General features: G+C 39.4%; 1 protein-coding gene across 3 annotated transcripts; it reads left to right on the top strand.

Annotated features, from left to right (window-relative positions):
* The first annotated feature begins 38 nt into the window (after positions 1 to 38).
* On the top strand, positions 39 to 24,373 carry aebp1a (AE binding protein 1a). 3 transcript variants are annotated; one of them, XM_005947912.3, is made up of 21 exons: positions 3,482 to 4,228; positions 10,090 to 10,338; positions 12,005 to 12,064; positions 12,470 to 12,544; positions 14,243 to 14,314; positions 14,438 to 14,497; positions 14,607 to 14,666; positions 15,525 to 15,602; positions 15,828 to 15,937; positions 17,262 to 17,401; positions 17,500 to 17,584; positions 17,681 to 17,825; positions 20,039 to 20,118; positions 20,261 to 20,384; positions 20,686 to 20,882; positions 21,592 to 21,765; positions 21,863 to 21,988; positions 22,079 to 22,325; positions 22,824 to 22,963; positions 23,177 to 23,276; positions 23,373 to 24,373. In XM_005947912.3, exons 1-21 carry the CDS (start codon positions 3,982 to 3,984, stop codon positions 23,939 to 23,941), a joined length of 3,138 nt encoding a protein of 1,045 aa, XP_005947974.1. In that variant the 5' UTR covers positions 3,482 to 3,981; the 3' UTR covers positions 23,942 to 24,373. The 3 variants fall into 3 exon arrangements, with proteins under 3 accessions (XP_005947975.1, XP_005947974.1, XP_005947973.1); XM_005947911.3 differs by having other exon boundaries at positions 14,240 to 14,314; XM_005947913.3 differs by lacking the exons at positions 3,482 to 4,228; positions 10,090 to 10,338 and adding an exon at positions 39 to 82 and having other exon boundaries at positions 14,240 to 14,314.
* The last annotated feature ends 472 nt before the right edge of the window (positions 24,374 to 24,845 follow it).

Below are 24,845 nucleotides of genomic sequence, written 5' to 3'. Positions count from 1 at the left end.
CGGCCACAAAACAGTGTGGCTGAGAGCTCCTCGACGCTGGATTGTTGAGTGACTTCCTGTCAGTCTCAGTAATATGTGCAAGGTTAGTGCCAGTTTGCCGGTATGCTAAGTACTCACGGCTGCCTTTGTATGCGTGTTTTCTCAGGAGGAATTGTGGGAACCAGGAAGCAGCACACGTGTTATTCTGATAGGCTCCCATCTTGTGTGTATTATTTCAGTTTTGCTTCCCTTTCCTCATTAGTCAGCTTCTGTTCACCTGTATTCTCCAGGTGTGTCCACTTTGCCCATATCTCCTCTCGTGTGTATATTGTCTTTTTTCCTCCTGTTCTTTGTTATGTTGTCCCCTCTTGCTGTGTGTTCCCGTGTCTCCCATGTTTCCCTTCTAGCTTCCAAATTTTCTAGTTCCCTATTTTTCAGTACCTAATTTCTAGTTCCTAGTTTTTCCCTTGTGTAAGTTTTGGTGTTTTGTATATCTTTGAGAGTATCTAAGTAACAGCAATAAAGCTGCCTCTCTTAGTTATTCTGAGTCCTACCATTGGGTCCTACACTGCCTATCACAGCCGTACACTACCCTTACACTACTCAGATTCCTTTTCTTCTTCTTTTTTAAACACGAGTAATAGACTTAGTAATAAAATTAGCTGCAAGCTTTAAAAGATAGAGGTTTAGATTATCAGGCCCAGCTGAGTTCTTTGGATCAATGACTTTCCAAGTTTTGCTGTAATAGAACTAGGCATGGTGATAAATGGGCTAGTTAAAGGAGCTGTACAAGATGTAAAACAAGATGTTTCCAAAATTCTGGAAAAGAATTGTTGTGGTTTTCTGAAATAGCTCTTAAGTACTATTATCACAGCCGCAGAGGCTGATCTGGGAAAGTGTGCCCAAAGCAGATGCAAGTGAGGAGACAACAGGTAGATTTTTAATGAAGCTTTATTTACTAAGCCAGCAGGTAGCAGTGTGAATTTGGGAAACAAGTTATGAATCGAAATGTGATGTGGGGAAAGCCGTGGCTCGCAAAATGAGAGTGGAGGTCACTGAAACAGAGGGACAGAGACGTCAGAGGAATACTGTGAGAGGTGCCAGGGAACTAATACATTTTAATTTTCCAGGCTTACTTGCTCGCAGGTGGAGTGTGATGTGAGGGAGAGGCAGAGAGGTCCGGGTGAGTTTCCAGAAGGGCAGTGCCGAGTTACACAAGTCCACCCTGATTGATCCAGTGGTTCTAGGTAGTTGTGGCAGGAGGACAAAGAGATGGAGCAAAACAAATGTTTAAGCAGTGTGAACAGCATCCAGCCAGGTGAGTTTACTATGATATGTGATAAGCATAAGCAAGAATTGGCTTTGAAATGCAACAACTTGGTGAAGCACTAATGTGGTTAGCAGACAATTTGGCAAAGACCGATTGTGAGTGCTGGGCTTAAATAGTGTCGGTGGATCATCATCAGATGTGAACTGCAGGTGCACTTGATAAGAACTCCACCTGGAGGTGGAGTCGTTGACACTGGAAAAACTGCACAACCACTTACCCAGACCATGGCAACAATTGTAATTTGTTTTTTTTTGTAAGTTAACATTGTATATTTATTTCTTACAAGACTTTCTATAAGAAGTCTAATCAGCAGGGGAATTTGCAGACTGTAGAGAACATTATTTTGCCTGTAATATCAGTCAGCTTGAACAGGTAGGTGGTGGGCCAGTGATGGTCTGGGGAGGTACATCCATGGAGGGATGCACAGATATCTACAGACTAGCCAATAACATCCTGACTCCCATTAGGTATCAGAAGAAAATCCTTGGACCCATGATAATGCTTGGCCTCATGTGAGTATGCAGGCAGGTCCTGGTTGACAAAGGAATCATACCACTGGCTGGCTCCCATGCTCACCTGACCTAAATCCTGTAGAACATCTCTGGGACATTATGTTCTAGTCCAGCGGTCCCCAACCTTTTTTGCGCCACGGACCAGTTTATGCCTGACAATATTTTCACGGACCGGCCTTTAAGGTGTCGCGGATAAATACAACAAAATAAAACCAGTACCGGTACCAAAAAAAAGAAGATTTATTCATAACACACGTGAAAAGACCCAGTTAACGATAAAAACGATAACAAAATAACGCTGAAAATCGATAAAAACCCTGAAAACCATTTCACACCTGAGCCTCAACTCTCGCGGCCCGGCACCAAGCGACTCACGGACCAGTACCGGTCCGAAGCCCGGGGGTTGGGGACCGCTGTTCTAGTCCATTTGACACTACTAGGTTGCATCATACACTGGCCAAAAGCTCAGTGATGATCTGGGGGGGAGATCTCCCAGGACAGTGTAAGGAGGCTGGAAAGAAAGCGACTGGACTTCTTTCAAAGCTCCTTAGACTACCGTGACCAGGATGACTAAAAACCTACAGACATTTCAGAGGACACCATGCGTTGTCTCATTTTTGACCTTGGGGTCGAGCAATTCTTTCAGAAACCAAATCCGGTTAGCAGTAATTGGCACCGCATCCCATGCTTAAATTGGAAGAACTATATTAGCAAATATGTACATTAATATCAGGAGAAGTATATTTTGTCATTTATTGACAAATTTTGATTTTATATATTTACTAAAATAGTGTTTTTTGATTTGTTGCCTCAGTAAAACATTGTGCAGTTAGTCTACTTTTCTTACTGTTAAAGCAGTGTTTCTAAACTTTGGTCCTTGTGGCTGTTTGTTTTAGCTTTTCATTGTGTTTCCCTGCTCCAAAACATTTGATTCAAATTAAGACCTTGTTATCAGATGGCTGTAACATTTGATACCCTTTTGATTATTCAAATAAGGTGTGTTGAAACAGAGATTAGGAGATTAGGGTTGCATCTTGATATAAGTAGGCAAAAAATAATAATTACACTAACTTTCAGGAAATGTGCAAAAGATCTTTTTATGGGAGGAAAGAATGCTATAGTCAGTTATAGTCATTCCTTCAGTAAGGACTGTGGACTCGATAAGAGTGACCCCAGAATCATGTTTGAACCAGGAGATCAGGGGTCACTTAAGGGTCACACATATGAGATGTATGTGGGCAAGCAAATTTGTGTGTATTGAAATGATGACATGTGTGCATTTCTTTGTGGGTGTGTCACAGGAAAGAGCTTTATGAAGGAACATGTATGGTACCATGATGCAATTGTATTCCTAGTCAAAGTCAAATTTCGGAAATGTGATTTTCACCTCTGTTTCATAAAGTAAAACACATAATAGTAGCTTTCAGGCATCTTGTTGTTCGTAGAGGTGACAGATGAAAGTGAATTAGACTGAACTTAATTGCAAACTTGAAAAAATACTTTTTTCTAGAATTTTGAGCTGCAGTTTGTTTTGAATCACTTTGAGTTTATAAACTCCTGATATTTAATATCACTGGGTTTAGTATATTTTTATTCCCCTTGTCACTCTGAAAACAAATGCAAAGCACTTCTTTCTGACAATCCTCCTGCCTCCCCATAGGAATGTCACATGTGGCAGATGCTCCTCCCCTCTGCTCAGAAGTTGAGGGGAAAAAGGGGGTGAAGGGCCATGAAGGAGAAATGTGATTGAGTATGTGGGAGAGGAGTTAGAGGAGGAGAAAGCTGGGAGGTGTGTTGCTCTGCTGCTGCTGGTTAAATCTACTCCAAATAGATGCAGTTTCCTCAGTCCCGCACGGTCAGGAGACTGCTTTGAAACTTTCAGTATTCAAGTTTTCTTCCTGTGTCCATGCTGACTCTCCACCAGGGAGGAGGAGACGCTCTTGTCCTCCCTCAGCTCATCCATTTGTTCTCTGCAGAACCGTACCCTTTCATGTTTCCTTAAAGACCTCAAATTCTGGTGACCCAAGATAGACGACTCCCTGCATCTGCAAGTCAGATGTTTCTCACTGTGAGTTATTTCTACAGCTAAAAATTTGGGGCTGTTCCTGGAATACGTCTGGTGCGTTTCATCCGAGTTAGTACTGTGCCGTCATTGAAAAAATGAAGGCTGAGGTGCTGATATTGTGGGTCGGCTTGACTTTGTGCTGCACCCTGATCTGCGGTCGAGAAGATGTAAAGGAGAACAAATTCGCTGGAGTTCAGGTGAGAGAACCTCAAACACTGACCAAGAATAGGAGACAAGCAGAAGAAGTGGATGCTGAAATGTTAGACAAGCTGACTGAAGTGGTGGAAGACGAAAAGACAAAATCAAAGAAGAAAAAGAAAACACCTGAGGAGATTGAAGCAGGTATGTAAAAGCCCCTAAATACAGGCACTCAAAGAACAACATTCACTTTAAACTATGACTGAATGGATACAATATACAAGATTATTCTTGACCTTTCCTTGCCTCTGTTTCCTTACCTCTATGTTTGAGTTTTCAATCAAAGCTTGCAGCCAAAACACTCAGGATAAACAGACAGGAAAGGCTGCAATCAGCCTTTGAGGAAGGAACATTTAGTTTGGTTTACCTATACTTTCTTTATAAGCTAGGGAATTTGGATGAAAATATCTCTGTGACTAAGGAATGATGGGGCAGAAACTTGCAGTGATTCAGTCGGTGGTCTGACATTTTCTTGGCAGTGTGACCGCAATGTTGCTTACATGACCTAATTTTTCTGCCAGGATTACATAGTTAAACATCAGTGTGTTTTGTTCAGCATAATTATCAGAAAATCAACCTTTATTGTGAGAATGGCATGTCTGTTTAAATTATATCTATAAGAAAGGCACATCTGCGAAAAACACAAAGCATGACAAACTGCAGAAAAATTTCCACTATGATTTTCCACAAGTGAGCAGGCAGGATTTATGAGAGGACCCATTTTCAGTAGCATAGATACATGTTAACTTTCTGCTGCATGAAGCAAAACCACAAGCACAGCAGCAGAGTTGTTTTTTCATGTGTGGCTGATTTAGGTTAGATAAAAGGCCAACTAACCCAGAGATCCAAAGTGATTTTTCATTTCTCGAATTTTGTTTGACTTGAGACAGCTGTGCCGAGCATGCACATCTGTATCAGCTGTGATTGACAGTAAAACCTCAACATTCACTCCCAGTTTTTAAGTGAATTGCTTAAGAGAATTTCAGATGCAACTAAGAATGGAGACACTGCTACCATTTTTTTATTTGAGGTGGTGGGGGAGGGCTGACTTTATTTCACAGTTTAGCAGTGAAGAGTAGACAGGAAGGAGGAGGCGAGAGCAAAGGAAGAGACACAGCAAAAGCCTGTAGGTTGGACTCAAACCTGGGCTAACGCATTTTGGCATTAAGAACAAAAACCAAACGAAACACCCAAGCACAGGAATTAGGAAGACTAAAGAATTTAAATAGGCTTCACCAGGGTACAGAAACTATACACTACTAGGACATGAAGCTAAAACACATTGGGGGCTAGGAGACACTATGGCAAGGAGACCAGATGTTCTGACAAAGACAAAGGGGAAGACGGCAACTATAAGTACTCTAAGGGGTGATTGGGGCAGAGAGGATATGCTTGGGAACTGAACTTAATTAGAAAAACAAGACATGTGGGAAGTAAAGGTAAACACTAAGTGCAAGAGACTAATGACTAACAAGGTAAAACACAAAGTAAAGACATAGACAGCAGATTCTAACATGCAAACTTGAAAACAGGATAAAAGAAAAGTATGAGAGGTATCAAAACTGAAAACCCAATGATTTAAATCTCAGCTGTAACAAAAGAATTCAAAAGCTATACTAAAAGTAAGCAGACCTAAGAATAGACTGAATTGTGTAAAGTATTTGCTCACCTATTCAAATCCCTGAATTCAGGTGTTCAGATCACTTCTATAACCTCGGGTGTATATAATCAAGCACCTAGACAGGCAAGGCTGCTTTTACAAACATTTCTAAAAGAATCTCTCACAAGTTCTGAGGAGCTCAGTGAATTCCACAGTCAACTTTTAGTGGTATTATAACAAAAGTGAAGTGATTGGGAAAGACAGCAACTCAGCCACGAAATGGTTGGCCACATAAAATCACAGAACAGAGTCAAGAGATGCTGAGGCTTGTAGTACATGGAGAACACCAACTTTCTGTAATGTCAGTCACTACAAACCTCCAAATTCCATGTAGCCCTCAGATGTGCTCAGGAACAGTGCAAATACAGCTTCATGGGATGGATTTTTATGGCTAAGTAGCTGTATCTGAGCTTTGCATTACCAAGCACAATACAAAGCATCAGATGTTTGGCCATCTGGCAATCTGACAGGCATGTTTGGGTATGATGGTTGGCACGAGAACTATACCTGTCTGACTGTATTATCCCACAGCACAGTGCACAGAGGTCACCAACTTTCTGTAGTGTCAATCACTATAGATCCCCAAACGCCATTTGGCCTTCAGATGAGCTCAAAAACAGTGTGTAGAGAGCTTCATGGAATAGCTTACCATAGCTGAGCAGCTGCATCCAAGCCTTACATCACCAAGCCCAAAGAAAAGCATTGGATGTAGTAGTATAAAGCACACCACCACTGGAAACTAGAGTAGTGGACATGTGTTTTCCATCTGGCAAGCCGATGAATGAGTCTGGATTTGGTAGTTTCTGGGAGACAGTACATGTCTGTCTGAAGTGTGCTAAATGTAAAGTTGGTTGAAGGGGGCATTTTGGTGTGGTGTTGTAATTGTGGTGTTGTATTATGTAATTGTGCAGTAATGATGTATAGTAATTATGTTTGGCCTCTTAGTTCCAGTGAAACAAACTCTTAATGTTTCACCATACACTCAAGTCCATATGTGTGTGCAGACAGATGAGCAAATATGCTATATAGCATATAAAGATAATTAAACAACTAAGGCCTAAAAGTGAAATAGTACAAAACTCAAAATACTACAACAAAAGAATCCAAAATTCAAACAGTGAAATTAACAGCTGGTGCCCTAGAATGAGACAACTCCCAAAACACGAATGCTTTTACAAAAGCCCCCCCTCACCTTTTTTTTTTCACTGTTTCATTAGTTTTGCGTTTGCCTAGGATCAGAGTCACTACTGGTTGTATAAAACAACACCTTAGCCCTACAGAGGGGGCAGAGGAGCCCCATTTCTTCCAGGAGGTCCCATTAATAAATCCCATTGCTAGAACTGCCTCTGAGTACAGTCTTCAAGAACATGGAGGATATTGCAGGAGACAGGCATTTACTCTAGGAGAGCTGGACAGTGCAATATACGATCCTTAAGCCATTAGGAGGACCAGTAACTGGTCCTTTGTGCAAGGAGGAACAGAATGTGCACTGCCAAAGTGTGAGCTTCAGGCTGTAATAGACTCATCAATGGTGTGATGTTGTGCACAGTCATTCATGACCAAAGTTATTGTGGCTACCTTCACAGTGTCAAACCCAAACCAGCCACCCTACAAGGAACAGTGGTACCTAATCACTACATAAAACCAAAAGACAAAAAAATACATGCTAAACGTAACTCCCGAACTAAGCTCAAACAAAACAAAAGTATACAAAACAAATAAGTAGTTCATCCTTTATGCTTAGGAGATACATAGACAGTGAGGGAATTAGATTATTTACAAAATACACCAATAGGGGACGAGATAAGATAAGATAAAGATTTATCTGTTGTCGCTACATTACAATTTTTTTAAATTGCGTAAAACTGCAGACAAAAACAGGAAATTTTCTATCTTCTAATTCTGTAAATATTACTTGGAAGAGGTCTTTATTTTGATTAAAGGCTGGTAATACTTTAAAATACAGTTAAAATTCTAAAATGCATGTTCTCCTTCATGTTTTCCAAAGCTGTCCAGTGGGCCAGACAGGAGTTTTTGCCATATGGATTCTTGCCTCCTTGTTCAATCAGGGCTGTAAGAAATGTGTCTGGGAAAAAGTTGAGACTGAATCTGAACTGCCTTTGGAATTAAGGTTGTAACAGGTGACACTTTCAGAGAGACTGTAAACACAAAAAAAAGATTTAAACTACAAGAGAGAGGAGAGAGTTTGGACACAAGTTCATAACATGCAATAGTGGCATGCACATGTAGAAATCACTGTAGATGTAAAACAAAGGACAAACAGACAGCAACAACAGAAACTGTTTGACTCTCAATATAGTGGAGGCACTGATGGTGGGAAAATGTTTTTACAGGGATCAAAAAGTGGTGGCCATGTTGTCTGAGGGTGAGTAACGGGTTGGCTGTTTGTAAGTACTAGTGGAACTTCAGGAAACATGTCTAGCCGCAGAAAAAAGCCACCCTGTGTGTCGGTGTTGGAGTCTGATGATGCTTATGTAATGAGAGAAAATTAGACACTCAGCCTTGATGTCGCTTTAAAATCCTCTCATCAAAAGACTTCATGTACCTCAACTTCAAAACATCCATTTTATACCTTCAAGTTTATAAGCAGTTTGTCATCAGAAACGTTAGAGGGTGGAACTCAACACTTCTGCATGATAGAGGTGCAGTAAAGATCAACATAGTTTGAGTCTGGTGGTTCCGACATCATCCTAGCCATCAAGTTACACAACATGTTGTGCTTAGAAGTGAACATAATTTTTTGTTTCGAATTAATGCACTCATCTTCCCTAAAAAAATTCATGAAATTAAAAAAAATATTTATCAGAAAATATGTTGCCAGTTTGGCTTAAGGACTCAGCATGAAGCTCTACACAAGTTATATTCAAATAGACATCTACTAACACCTCAAACACTCACTGATTAACATGCTACTTCTAATTATAACTATTACTACTATAACTATTTGTTCTCACCAATTTAATTTAAAATACTTCAAATTCGAATAAGTTATCACTTTAGGTTAAGTTGATAAAAAATAACAACACTTTTAATAAACATTCAGAATTCATATTTAGCAAACAGGTATTTTATTGTTAGCACTGAAAATATTGTTTACTAATTATTTGTAATGTAATTTATTTTACTTTGTCTTCATTTTGTGTTGTAGAAAATGATAACTTTAGAAACCTCACCCACAAGGGGCTGCTTGAGTGTTTTTCATTGTGCAAGGTAAACATTGTGTATGGCTGTGTTTTAAACCACGCCGTGTTCTCTTCCCGGCCAAGTAGTTCTGGTGTTTAAACCACTGAAACTACTACTTCATTTTTGTTCTAATGAAATAGTTCAAACAACAATAGACAATAAGTCAAACAGGAAATGAATTGGATCTATATATTGCAAAAAGATTTTCTAATATTAGTTCCTTTGTCATTTGATTCGCATACACACCTCTTCTCGTAACCTGAGGTCATCGAATAAAAACCTTTTAGTGGTCCCACATACTCGTTTCAGAACTCGAGGGGACCGATCTTTCCAAGCTGTTGCATCCAGACTGTGGAATGCACTTCCTCTATTTCTACAGTGTCTAGACTCGGTTGAGACATTCAAAAAGCAGCTAAAGACATTTTTATTTCAAAAAGCTTGTAATTAGACTAGGGTTTTTATGATGTATTTATGACTGTATTGTGTTCTTGTTACCTCTCTTGTGAAGCACTTTGTGACCTCTGTCTGTGAGAAGTGCTATATAAATAGACTTTTATTTACTTACTTTACATTTACTCTTTCTACTGTCTCTCGATTCCTCTGCAGAGTGCATTTATGTATCTGTTCTGTTGCGCACACTGAACCGTGGTAACTTTCAGAGGAACATGTAAAAGACAATGTTTTTAGCCCCCAGCCAAGGCCTCAGGTCTGAGTGCTTTTTTTTTTTTTTTTTATCTCCAGCCCTAAGAAACTAATGAGCTCAACAGATTCTGTTTCCGAACTAGCCCAGGATTATGTAACAACCTACCCCTGTCCACAGATATGTAAAAGCTCTCATGTTGTGTGTGTTTGAGTTTTAGCTTGAACATGTTTTACTGTTTTACTAGGAGACAGTTAAAATAAAATGATCTTTGCTGTCAACTAATATGAGCAGACTATAAAGGCAAACTAAAGAGAATCATAAGCAAATAAAAATTCACTAAACACTATAAACAATAAAATTGTGCAGAAGAAGTAGCATCACTGCTTTATGTCTCTTTGCTGCATGTAAAGTAGCCTACATGTAAGGCTATATATATATATATTGGTTTGAAAAATAATGTTAACTGTTGAGTAATAATGTTAACTCATCTCTCTGAAGCCAGGGCAAAGAAGGCAGCAGAGAGGGAGGCCAAAGCAAAGAAGCAGAAAGCCCCCAAACCCACCAAAAAACCCAAACCCCCCAAACCCACGAAGAAACCCAAACCACCGAAACCCACAAAGAAGCCAAAGGTGCCCAAACCCACTAAGAAACCAAAGACAACGACCACAGTGCAGCCAGACATCAAGCAGCCTTATCCAGACAAGGAAGAGGAGAAGAAACTGCTGACTAAGCTGGGCTTGGACACATGTATGTACATTTCAAATGTAAAAAAAGGAAATTAAAAATGTAACATCACATGTAATGGTGTTTCTTTTTCTTTTTTTTCCCAGTTACTGTTAAATATTATACAATTTATCCATCCATCTATCCATCTTCTTTGGCTTTATCCGGGGCCGGGTCGCGGGGGCAGCAGCCTAAGCAGAGAAGCCCAGACCTCCCTCTCCCCAGCCACCTCCTCCAGCTTATCTGGGGGAACACAAAGGCATTCCCAGGCCAGCCAAGAGATATAATCTCTCCAGCATGTCCTGGGTCTGCCCCGGGGCCTCCTCCTGGTGGGACATGCCCGGAACATCTCGCCCAGGAGGCATCCTTGTCAGATGCCCGAACCACCTCAGCTGGCTCCTTTTGATGTGGAGGAGCAGCGGCTCTACTCTGAGCCCCTCCCGGATGGCTGAACTTCTCACCCTGTCTCTAAGGGAGAGGCCAGCCACCCTTCGGAGGAAGCTCATTTCCGCTGCTTGTATCCGCAATCTCGTTCTTTCGGTCACTACACACAGCTCGTGGCCATAGGTGAGGGTAGGGACGTCGATCTCCGGCTCCCTTCTCCCATCACTTGCGAACAAGAACTCCTCCACTTGGGGCAGGAACTCATCCCTGACCCTGAGTGGGCACTCCACCCTTTTCCGGCTGAGAACCATGACCTCAGATTTGGAGGTGCTGATCCTCATTCCTGCTGCTTCACCCTCGGCTGCGAACCATTCCAGTGTGAGCAGGAGGCCATCACCCGATGAAGCCAACAGAACAATATCATCCGCGAAAAGCAGAGATGAGATTCTGAGGCCACCGAAGTGAAAGCCCTCCGCCACTTGGCTGCGCCTAGAAATCCTGTCCATAATAATTATGAACAGAATCGGTATACAATTTATATTTTACAATATTTATATTTAATATAATACTGAGGCATTTCAAAGGCCTGCAGAGACATAATCTCTCTATTCAATTCAATTCAATTTTATTTATATAGCGCCAAATCACATCAAATGTCACCTCAACTCTAGTGTACATTAGGCCAACCTCATTCCAGAGGCACTCAGGAGGCATCAGATGTCCAAACCACTTTACCTAGATCTTTTCAGTGTAGAGGAGTGGTAGGTCTGCTGAGTCCATCCCAAATGAATGAACTTCTCATCCTATTCCTAAATGATCCCAGCCACCTTTTGAGGAAAACTCATTTCCATTGTAATCTCATTCTTTCAGTCATTACCCAAACGTAGTTATCATAGGTGGCCATACATGGAACGTATATCAACTGGTAAATTGTCAGCTTCGCATTTGTCCTGATCTCTATTTAACACAATAGACCAGTGGTGGCTCATCAATAGGGATGCTAGGGCACCCCACAGTGAAAAAACAAAAAATATATATATATGTATAGATAATTGTGTTTTTAAAGGTCTGCAAATAATTAATTAAATTCTTCTTTAAGAATATGGCAGTGAATGATGTTGCAGATCATCTATAATAACTGTACATAACAAATTACTTATTATGTGCAGTTTAAGTACCTGTTATGAATATCAGTGGTTTTAGGTCCATAAAAGTTTATATTGGAGCAAGTTCTTTACTTGGGACTTCCACCGGAGATTATTTGTGAAGATTGCAGCTTTTTAACCCTTTATTTTCGTGTTTGTAGCGATTCAACCTGTGACCCCAAAGGAGCGTAGGGGGGAAGAGCCTGTTGAGCCAGACCTGGGTAAGACTTTCACAGGTTATGAACTGGTCCTACGATTTTAAAACCTTCACCTGTTTAAGTACTTGAAGTAAAAGCCTGATTAAAACGTTTACACTAATACATATATTGAGTTTTAAAATTTCTTATACAGTAAATTGATCTCTAATTGTGGTCAGAAGTTAACATACAATCTTTTTTTTGTATGGATGACTTGCCAAAGACCTGTATTATTTGTAACACAAGTCAATTATATTAGTTAGACACACAGTTCTAATATACTGGACATCTTGGCACTAGTTTTCAACTGCCTGATCAGAAGCAACTGGCGCTGGATAACTTATGTAAGAAACTCTTACATAAGCTGCCCTATTACTTGAAGTTAGAATTATACTACTAATAGTCTTCCTCTTTGTCTTTTCTATACAGATGACATGTTCAAGAAGCCAACATCTCCAACAAAAACCCACAGTGAGCTTGATGTTGACTACTGGCATCCCAGACGTATGTTCCATTAATATTATCTCACTGAGAGTCAGAACTTTCAATCAACCCTTGTATGACAAAGGTCCAGTGAGAATACAATGACTGTCAAGATGAAAGGTTTTAAAAAATGGCAGCAAAGGTTTTTGTCACAAATGAATTATTCAATCAAAAATGAACCCTTATCATAGATTATAAAAAAAAATGGCTACAGAAGTGTTAAGAAGTTTTGTTTATTTGAGCTTCTGGATAGGGACCAACTGCAGACTATATACAAATAGACAAAGGATGGCTGTGGTTGTAACCTTTCTGACATCACACATTCATTGACATGTCAATATTTATATTTTGGCCTGAGCTGTGTTGTTTTGCGGAACTAGAAGTGACCATATTTAGACATGAGGTAGAAGGTGCATCAATAAACAGCACTACTTCAATGCACAGACAGGTACCTGCTTATTAACCTGATAATTAGCAATGTAGCATAAATAGTGCATAAAATACAGGTACAGCAGGCCATATCATTTGATACTTAATGCCATTAAAATATTCTGAAAAGTTCAATGAATCAAATTACCAGAGGAAAGGCCTAACAGACAACTGTCAGCTACAGCTACCTGTATTAGCACACTTCACAAAGCCCCATAATTCTAACTTTGAGTTTAAAAAAAACCAAATGGGTGAGTTGTTTTTTTTTAATTACCCGTACTACAATTGTTGTGAAGGAGGAAACTATCATAGATAGTTTTGTTTGTTTTGGGTTATTTTACAATGTGACTATAGATAGCCATCAATAAAAAAAGTTTTATATCAGTATATAATGATATATTATAATTAAAAAGAGCACTACCCCCCGTAGAGCAAGGTCTATGCTAAAATGTTGATGCTTTATGATGTTTTTATTACAATATGACTGCATCAGCCAATTATGGCATCGTTGTGATGTTGCAGGGCATTGTATTGTATTGTATTGTGTTGTACAGCTCTATCAGGGCTGAACAAGGACAACAAAACTGGGCGCCTGGGATTTTTGGTCCAGGCAGCCCACAATGATCAGTCAAAACAGCCTAGACGGTTCATTAAATTACTTTAGTTCATTAAAATAATGACAATGCTGAGAGGTACTGTCATCCCACCGAAAACAGATTATGGGTTCAAAGGTTAGGTTAATTTGTAATTCTAAATTGGCTATAGATGTGAATATGTCAACAAATGGTTGTGGTCTATGTTTAGCTCTGCAACAGACTTGTGACATGTCCTCTTGCTCTATGAGAGCTGGGATAGGCACCAGCTATCCAAATGAGCAAGAGAATGGATGGATGGAATATAAAACACAGTTTATTTTTAGGTCCAGGTGATAATGGATGAATTCATGCGATTGCCTCTCTTGGCTGAACCACATTTAAGATATATTTCAAGTTCAGATATAATAAAGAATGGGCGTTTGAGAATTTAAAAGAAGGGAACTAACCCACAAAAGTTGATTCTGTCTGTCCAGTTGAACAGAATGATGCATGCTCAATCAGTCCTTTGCATGACTGAGCATGCATCAAGACAACTTAGAGTTAAGTTCAAATCCATTCTGGTGGGAGTTTTTCTCCATTAATATTTCCACAGTAACATGGAACTTTTGTTCTGATTAAGATGTTTTCATTCGTTTTAAAGTTTTTATCATCTTCCAGCTAAAACAATAATGTCTGATTGCTATGTTCATAGCAGATGAGGTGCCTGGCAGATATCCTGATATGAAGAAAGATGTCACAACTCCTGAGGTCATCATGTACATACCAGGTATACAATGTCATACAGTGTAGGGCTGTGTTAATGGCAATGTTTCATTTTTTAAAAATTTTTTATTTGGTGATGCAGAAACAAAAAACTCCAACTGAAATCAGATCTTTGCATCTCTTTCAGAGGAATCCACCACCGTTCCATATATTGGAGCCTGGTATGAAGAATATGACTACACTGATTGTACGTCTGCTTGCCACAAATAACTAATGAAGTGTAATATATAACATACACTGCAGCTCTTCATCATGACATTAAGATAATTTTTTACTTTTTGATTCCCTGACAACAGTGGCAGCTAAAAAACAAGAAGAAGAGGAGGAGAGAGCTCTAAAAGAAAAGGCCGAAAAAGGTTTATATTTATTGTTTGTTTTTTTACATTGATAAACATCAGAACTTTAACATCATCATGTTGTAAACCTTTACCACAAACCCCAGAAGAATATTAAAATTATACATTTCTCTTTCACTCTGTTTACATGTTCAATAGTAACAATACTTCATCACGGCCTTCTGTTTTTGTTTTTTAATTAAGAAACGAAAAAATAAAAAGTATAAAACCTGCCTCATGATAAAATATGGAAATAGTATTAGAACAACTCAATCAAAACTGATACAAGTAACCATCCGCTTCATTGTACAACAGAGCAAATTAAAACATTTACTCTAAACTGTTTAAAGATTAAGCTAGAGGATATGCTCCGTTTTTGAAGTGTTTTTAAATGACTTACATCTTGCTGGTTTTGCTCTTTTTATTTGAAATCTTGGCAGAAAAAAATGTAGCGTGACACTATTATTCTTACGCCATCAGTGGTCTGTTTTTAATGAGAAAATAAATAATGAACTAGAATTCCAACAGCTGCCACAGTATCCTGTTGTGCATAGTTATGTAAAGCTCTGGGACTATTTAGGAGATATTATGGCGATATCAAAACATGCAGAAGAGGGTGACTGAAAGGATCAGTTTGATAACAGAGTTTTTCAGAACAATTTCCTGTAAAATCCAATGAAATGTAAAGGAAATTTACTCCTGATTACAAACTTAAATGCCCTGTATTTTAAAGTAAAAACAAATAATGGAACACAAGTGGAAATCAAGGTGCATATTATGAGCACATGTGGAAATAGTTTGTGTGGTGGCGGTGGTGGGCTTGAGAGCAAGTCCCTTTTTCTGACATTTACTATTTTTTTTTTTATTAATCTCTGAAAGCCGAAAGACTGAGGAAAAAGTGGGAGGAGGAGGAAGAGGAGAGACGTAAGCAGATCTCAGTGCCAGCTGAACCAAAAAGTAAGAGAGTCTCTCTGTTTTGTTCACTTGTTTTTTAGTTTTAAACATTCACAGTAAAGACAGAGATTAATATAATATTAATAATAATGATAAGATCTGTAAAAAAACAAAACAATCAGCCTTATATTGAACTACAACATTTCTGTTGTATGTGTCTTTTTTAGTGTCTCTCAGCAACATTTGTTACACAGATTTTGTTGGTGTGTGCTCTGATTTCCCTCCCAGAATGTCCTCCTCTGGGCTTGGAGTCTCACCGGGTAGAAGATGACCAGCTGTTAGCTTCCTCTCAGTCTCATCATGGGTTCTCAGCTCAGAGGGGGCGCCTTAACATGCAGGTATACTCTAAATTCAGAACTTCCTTATCCGTATTAACCCACAACTGATATTCAGAAAAATCAACACAAAGTGCACTGGCCTTCACAGAAAGGACCAAGAACCTTTCAGATGAAAATATAAAACCAAGTCACCTGAAAATTGGTAGAAAATTACAAGTTACAGTGATTTTAGTTACTGTCCTACCGTCATAAATAGACATGATATGTAGCTACTGTGTTTATGGCAGCTGTATTGAAGCACAAGAGTCAACCACTGACTAAAGCACTGTGGGGAATTTTTCATTACTTGGGATTGGGGAATGACATGCTTTTGGAGTTAGGTTCCTCTAAAGACAGCTTAAAGCTAATTTTCCAGACCTGGAGATTTCCGCTTGTTATCCCGATGCTGCAACAGAGTGCAACACAAAGGATAATTTCATTTTTGTGTAATTACCTTTAGGCAGCATGGTGGTGCAGTGGTAAAGATGGTTGCCTTACAGCAAAAAGGTTAGGAGTTTGACTCCACCATCTGACTGGGGTTTTTCTGTGTGGAGTGTGCATGTTCTCCTGTGGTTGCATGTGTTCTCTCCAGGTATTCCAGCTTCCTCCCACATTTTTAAAACACACAGTTAGTTGGGTTAGGTTAACTGAGGATTCTAAAATGCCCATAGATGTGAGTGGTTGTCTGTCACTCTGTGTTAGCTCTCCGAAAGACTGGCGACCTCTCCAGGGTGTACCCTGCTTCTTGCTCTCTGGTGGCTATGATAATCTCCAGCACCCCCCATGACCTTGATAAGGACAATGGATGGATGTTAATTTCATTTAATGAAACTATCTGTGTCATCCTAACTCTCCACTAATGCTGCACAGATTCGGAGAAACAAAGAGTGCACAAAACTGCATGATGCTTTTAGTTAAAACAAAACAACAAAAAAAACCATTCTTTTGTGAATCATCATGTTTTTATTCTCAGGACTAACAGAAAAGGCATGCAAAATAATACATAAAAGGTGCACACTGGGACTAATTTAACTCCCCCATAAAGACGGTATTTGATGACCTCACCCTTAATTAAGAATTTTTGCACCTCAGTATAAGTCAATAAAGACAACCATTAGAATAGTTTCCAGGTTTTTCCAAAGGTAGCTGCATGGACAGAGACAACCCTCAAAAACTTCCAATGTGCACTGAACCATTTTGTCCTATGAGAGGCCCTGAAATATGACAGAAGCCTCTCAGTTGAGAAAAGAGCTTCAATGATTACTCCTCGTAGGCTTTCAAGAGTTATTCCATCATTTTATCAGGAAAACAATGTATTTTCAGCTCTCTGTGTGGTTGTGTACAGGGCTCTGACAATGATGAAGACCTGTATGGTGGTGCATGGTGCGCAGAGTCAGAGGAGCGAGAACACTGGTTTCAAGTTGATGCCCGCCGAGAGGTGGAGTTTACTGGGGTCATCACCCAGGGAAGAAACTCTGAGCTACAGTGAGTCCTACTCCATCTCCACATAATAAAACCTTGCACAAGTGCTGCTGTGTTTCATTAAAGTCAGTACTCAGTAATTTCTTTTGTTTTGATCCTAGTGAGGATTTTGTGTCGTCCTACTTTGTGGCCTTCAGCAACGACAGCAGAGACTGGACTTTACTACACGATGGCTACGCTGAATGGGTGATTGAGCCACAACTAATTATGAAAATGTTTTCGTAACAGTGAATTACACCTTTACACCTTCTCATTTCCTTCTCCTGTGATTCTCTCCTGCAGTTGTTCTATGGCAATGTGGATAAGGAAACACCAGTGATGAGTCAGTTTGCTACACCAGTGGTGGCACGTTACATCCGTATTCTGCCTCAGAGCTGGAATGGCAGCCTATGTCTCAGAGCCGAGATCCTAGCTTGTCAGCTACCCAGTTAGTATTTTTTTTAAATAGTAATATTTTAAATTAAAATGTCAGACAAAACAAAGATTTAGTATGCATTAACTTGGATTCTATTACTGTCAAGTCAAATTTGCTGTGTGGCAGGCAGGAGGAAAGACCCAAATGAAGGACTCACAGACTGAATGATAAACTTAAAGCTCAGCTTTATTTGCTAGAAAAATTTTTCTAGAAAGTAAAACTAGGAAACATGAACTAGGAAAACTAAACCAGAAACAAGCAACGAGAACATGAGGTAGAAACACAAGAAACGCACAGCTAATTAGGTAGGACGAGACAAGAGAAGCAAAACTAAACATACTAACAAAGCACACAAGACTATCAAAGTAAAACAGAAAATAAGACAAGCATGCACAGACATGGAGTCAGAGACACGAGCTTAACACTACGACAGACATGGCAACAGAGGGAACATAGAGATGAGGGACCAGGACAGGCACTGAGGCATGGACTAGACACTGAACAGAGGGAGCACGAAATCTAGACCTAAGAACTAAACTATTAACAACAATTCCACTGAAACATATGATAATAATAATCAAAATAGCACAACTAGTGAATCAGAACATAAACCATAATAAAGAATACCAAAACACAAAAAACTTGAAATGCTGGGTCAAAATGACCAAGAACCGTGACAATTATGGCTTGTTTTTACTGCTAATCCTCAAGGGTCAAATACTTTTCCCCCTGTCACAGGATGTAATATCTCAATAAATAAATAACTAAATCTTTGATTCTTTAAAGAGCTTTTTAACTTTTTATCTACTTTTAGTAGCTGTGTGAAAATTAATGTTTGAGGGTATATTTATGCAGAAATACATCAGTCTTAACATGTTCACAGACTTTTCACTTCATTTGTAGAAACTTGAAGTTTTCCAACCTTATGAGTCATGTTTTCTTCATTCCATAATACAGTATGTCACCTCATACTGGAAGGGGGGAAACAAGAAAAAAATTGTTCTTTTGCCAAAGTAAGAGTGGAAATACACAAAAGTCTGTTTCAGAATCATAGCATGAACCTCCTAACCGTGGTCCTTAAGTGTGCTACATAAGTGCAAGATAACTGCTTGTATTGCCACTAGCTTTAGGAAAGACACAACAATAACATCTACTCAGCAGCAGCTGAACGTTTTGACTGCAAAATATTGGTACTTACTCATAAGCTTGTATTTTAAATAGAAATATTAGGGTTTTTACTTTGTTATCTATCTGACAAATGAGGTTTAGGTTACATTGAAGATCAAAATTTAAACATGTAGGTAAGTCAAAATAAGAGGGTTTGCTGTGGATTACTTCATGGGGTATGAATTTAAAACCATCAAAAGCTTCAGAATGCAACAAAATACCTCAGCCATTACGAGTGTTTTTATCAAGATGCGCTGTACAGCAGGCAGGTTTTGGACCTAGTATCCAGGATATCCTAGTATCCGAGAGGCAAAATGGGTAAAACTAAAACCCTAAAAAAACGTATATATGAACATACCGAAAGTAACCAAAACTCAAAACCCTGGGTTCTAAAGCCAGGGGTCCTAACTGTGATGGAATTTTCTGTTAATAAAGCAACACGATCAGCTGTGGCCAAGCTTTTTTAATTACTGCATGCAGCAGAGCTAACACACATCAAACATCACAGCTCCACAGTCATGAGAGCTCTGTCACTGGGACGTCTCAGCCTCTCTTTTATACATTCACACACAACTCCTGCATTGCTACAGTTATAACAGCTTCCTGTCTCAACCCCCGCTGTTGCTGGGCAGGGAGCGACTTCTACTATCTTTCTTTAACACCTGGCGCCGGCCTCCCTGGGAATTTTTATACAGTCAGCAGATAACATAGTTAAGCAGGCTACACCAGGTCATATTGACCCATACGTCCTTCACCTAAGAAAAAAAGGCTATCCAAAATTCTACAGTGAATTTCTAACCAAATAAAACGTAATGTGAGAATAAACTAGAAATGATCTAAAACAGTGTTTTAATTCCCAACGATTACTTGTGCCAGCACTAGACCTGTTAAACATTTTTGTTTATAAGCATATTAGGTACCCTTAAATAAATTAAATAAATTATAAATGCATAACAAATACTTAAAGTGGAGTAGTGTACTTGAAACTGAAATTAAAAACTTCTGCTTAGTAAAATATCTCCTTCCCACTCTGCTAATCTCTTTGCCAACTTTTTCAGGAAGCCACCACAGTGAGAATGAGGTCAACCCATCCGATGACCTGGACTTCAGACACCACAACTACAAGGAGATGAGACAGGTCTGTTTCTCACTTGGGACACTATCAGTCTACTCCACAATGCAACATTTCAACCTTGCCTCTCTAGCAGTATGCCAAAACCTACAAAAGCAATAATGTTGCAGCAACCATCCATAAATGTGTTTTTCCTTCACTCTTCTAGATGATGAAGGTAATAAATGAGGAATGTCCCAACATCACCAGGATCTACAACATTGGAAAAAGCTCCCAGGGCCTAAAAATGTATGCCATGGAAATCTCCGATAACCCCGGGGAGCATGAGCCTGGTAGAGAGATCTATAATATTTTTACTTAAGTGTAATTCTCTCAGCTGAAGCTCATCTTAGAATTGCATAATTTACACAGATTATGGTTCACCGTGAGACACAGTGTCATTACACTTTTTGCTGGCAAAGTAACATTTTGTTTTTTTGACTTGTAGACATTGCATGATGTCTGTCATTTAGTGTACATGTATAACGATTTGCATCTTTACAGAGCAATGTAAATAGGTTTTACCACATTCAAGTGGCTCTTAGTCCAGAAAATAAATTGTTAGTTGCGTTAATATGTTGTCTTTTTGTTTAGGTGAACCAGAATTTCGTTACACAGCTGGCCTCCATGGTAACGAGGCACTTGGACGAGAGCTCCTCCTGCTGCTTATGCAGTTTCTATGTAAAGAATACAATGATGACAACCCAAGAGTGCGTCGCCTGGTGGATGGTGTTAGAATACACTTGGTGCCCTCACTGAACCCGGATGCTTACGAGCTGGCCTACGAGATGGTACAATCAAAGGCTTCAAACTTTGTTTAGTGGCACATACCGCAAACAATATGGAGAAAAGTGAAGCAATTGTAGAAGTGCCTTAAACCTACAAACTTTAATGTTCAACAAGGTTGTAAAAAAGGTCGAGCAGTCTGTGGGGAACAACCCTCGGTTCCATCAACTCATAGCTTATAGATACCATTTTTAGTGCAGAAGGACAATAAAATAGGTAACATTGTAAGTCAGGCCTTACTTCTTACTGACAAGTCACTACCATATGAATATCTAATATCTGCCAGTTTCATTGCTGAAAACATGCTAAAGGCTTAAAAATCCTAAGCTCAAGGTTTCATCGACAAGATTTCCCAAACCAGTATGATACATCACGATGCCTGTGTCCGCCTTTCAAAGTAACAGTGGCTGTAAACATCTTTTTGTTTACAGAGCCATAATCGGTATGAAATTTTTGATCCAAATTTAGTATCTCATACCAGAATTTCTAATTTCTTAAATTAGTTACATTAGTTTAGAATACAGTTTTTAATGTTTTTTTTAATTAAGGTGTTTTCTACAAATCTTGCATTTATAAAAGGAATTTTGTTGCTTCGTCTCATGTCTGAGCCTACTTGTCTTCACCACAACTGACAGATTTTTCAAAACACTGTAGAAAAATTATTCAGAGATCCCAGAGAGCATGAATGACCTAACACCATCCTCACTCCTGCAGGGATCAGAGATGGGAAACTGGGCCCTGGGCCACTGGACTGAAGAAGGTTATGACATCTTCCAGAATTTCCCAGATCTAAACAGCATCTTGTGGGGAGCTGAAGACAGAGGCTGGGTGCCTCGTATAGTGCCTAATCATCACATCCCCCTTCCAGAAAACTTTTTGAATGGCTCTGTGAGTTTGTTTACCGTCCTTTGGGATAGTGTGTGTGTGTGTGTGTGTGTGTATTTTAATTTACTACAAATTTATTAGCAATCTTTATCTCTTTTAGCTTGCAGTTGAGACAAAAGCTGTAATTTCCTGGATGGAGCGCAACCCTTTTGTTCTGGGAGCTAATTTGCAAGGAGGCGAAAAACTGGTCACATATCCTTTTGACATGCAGCGCCCACCAATTTCTGTATGGCTCTTTTACTAAGAACACCTAACAAAAGCACTCTTTGGCAGCTGTACACTTGTATAATAACTCTATGCTGTCTTAATGTTTAAGCTAACTGACAACCGTCGTTGGAGAAATAATGCAGAAATGAACGAGGACACCTGGGCTCGCATTCAGCGCCAGAATGAGGGTGCTCTGAGGGAGACTCCAGACGACGCCATGTTTCGGTGGTTGGCAATGTCATATGCCCACAGCCATCTAACCATGACAGAGACCTACCGAGGTTCCTGCCATGGAGATGATATCACTGGAGGACAGGGGATCACTAACAGAGCCACCTGGAAGCCAGTGGTGGGAAGTAAGTGTTAACATGACACAGCAAAAAGGTCGTAAATGAAAAATATTTCAGTCAAGACCATTAAGGGGTCTTTCTGTCTCAAATCATCACCTTAGAACATCTCCTGATCGACCATCTCCTGTTTGCATGAAAAGTTTATGGTCCAAAGTTTGACCATTTATAATTTTACAATATTGCTGGAAAATGTACATTTTTTATGTGTCTTTCCTAATTTCTTACCATCATTGTGATGGTAAGAAAAACCAGTGAAAATGCCATGTCAAATGTCTTTATTAATATGACAATCATTATAAATGTTTAGGGTTGTTTATTAAATTTTTTATGCAAATCAGAAACAGTCGACCAGAATTCTATCACAAGATTTATCCTTAAATATCAAGGTTATCAAAAGGCTATTTTTCTGTTTCTCCAAAAATGGACAAATAAAATCATCTAAATAGCCAGATGATATTACAACTGAAGGAGAATATTTCCTCTAAAACACAATCTCCTCCACAGGTATGAATGACTTCAGCTACCTGCACACAAACTGCTTCGAGCTCTCCATCTTCTTGGGCTGTGATAAGTTTCCCCATGAGAGTGAATTGCCTCTTGAGTGGGAGAACAACCGTGAGGCTTTGTTGTCCTTTATTGAACAAGTGAGAATTTTATTTCATTATATTTAGTTAAAAATTATATTTTCATGTCAGTTGCTTATCTGCTTTAGTGCTAGCTGAACGCAAGCTTTTGTCACGAAAAGTCTTGTACATAGCAGCTTTGATATGTCATTGAAAAACATGGAAATTAATGTCTGCAGTTTTCTACATGTGAAATTTCCTTAAGATTCACTGGGATGTACTTTTCTTGTGCAGGTACATCGCGGGATAAAGGGTATTGTGAGGGATATAGAAGGAAATCCACTTCCCAACGCGACAATATCTGTTGAGGGGATACGGCATGATGTTAAAACTGGTAAACTAATTTATATAGTGTTTCAGATCATGAAGATCCAGTCATTCGTTTACAGCATTTTTTAACATGACCTTTTTTAATGTAACCATTGTATAGCTGTGGGCGGGGATTACTGGCGACTGCTAAATCCTGGGGAGTACAAGGTAACAGCCAAAGCTGATGGCTACACCCCTCAGACACGGCTCTGCATGGTGGGCTATGACTCCGGAGCAACACCCTGCAGTTTCACCTTAACCAAATCCAACTGGGATCGCATCAAGAAAATCATGGCACTCCACGGCAAAAGACCCATTCGACTCATCACCAAAGCGAATGTAGTGAAAACAACTGCAGCCAGCACTGTGGCAGCCCCCAGCATTGATACAGAGCTGGAAAATCCTGCCAACACTCACGACATTGCGCGACGTAGACGGCTGCGGCTGATGCGTATACGGAGGCTGCGTTTGCAGAGGTTACAAGCCAGCCTTAGAACCACCCCTGCGACTACAATGACAACAACCACCACCACAGCATCCACCACTCTACCACCTGAAACCAAGAGAACAACCTCATGGTATGACTCTTGGTTTCCTGTGGATGAATGGTCCACTGAAAACCCATTCGATAGTGTTGTCTTTGACTCAGTGCCCACACAGGACTATCCTTTTGAATACACTATAGACTGATTACTGCACATACAAACCCAGATCTATCTTATAGAAAGTCCTTACTAACCAAATCTGCTGCAAGATCACAGCTTTAAAACAAAACAAAAAAAAAAAAAAAAAAACCCCACAAAAAACATCTTTAATGATTTAGCTTGGACAAAATAAGACTTGTTGGCAGCATTGTGTATTGAGGGTTACATTCTTGGGAACAAATATTTCTTGGAGAGAGATAAAGAAGAAATGGAAGTCTCTGCTGAGCAAAGACTACACAGCACATGTTTAATTGGCTCTATGTTAAATTAAACATACAGTATGTTCAATAAGACAGGATTAGGTCTGTCTTCATTTTTTTTTTTTTAATGGCTTCATAGAATCATTTCTGGCTTCAATTAAACTGATTTATTGTACTGCTGAATGCATTGCATTAAAATGACGTTATTTTCTAAATTACTATAGTCGATGTATTTATTTATAGTTCAAAGAAGGTCCGTAACAGTTCACTCATGGGGAAATGTGCCACAGATGTAGATTGTAGATGTAGTTATTTATGTAATAATAATGGATTGCATTTTATATAGTGCTTTTCTAGACACTCAAAGCACTTTACAATTATTCATTCACTCTTCTTCTATTATCTTCCTTTTATTCTCTGTTACACCTTGGCATACCCTTGGTTTTTAAGTGTGCTTTATAAATAAAGTTTATTATTATTATTATTATTATTATTATTTATCACTTTCACATTCACACACTGGCAAACCATAGTTGTAGCCACAGCTGCCCTGGGGCAGACTGACAGAAGCGAGGCTGCCATATCACACCATCGGCCCCTCTGGTCAACACCAGTAGGCGGTAGGGTGAAGTGTCTTGCCCAAGGACACAATGACCAAGACAGACCGATCAAACCGGCAACTTTCCGGTT

The sequence above is a fragment of the Haplochromis burtoni genome, unplaced genomic scaffold, assembly GCF_018398535.1.
Source record: "Haplochromis burtoni strain Fernald_Lab_line unplaced genomic scaffold, NCSU_Asbu1 Contig_548, whole genome shotgun sequence".
Classification (NCBI taxonomy): domain Eukaryota; kingdom Metazoa; phylum Chordata; class Actinopteri; order Cichliformes; family Cichlidae; genus Haplochromis; species Haplochromis burtoni.
The sequence above is the reverse complement of the archived record's forward strand: the minus strand, read 5'-3'. Positions and strand labels throughout refer to the sequence as shown.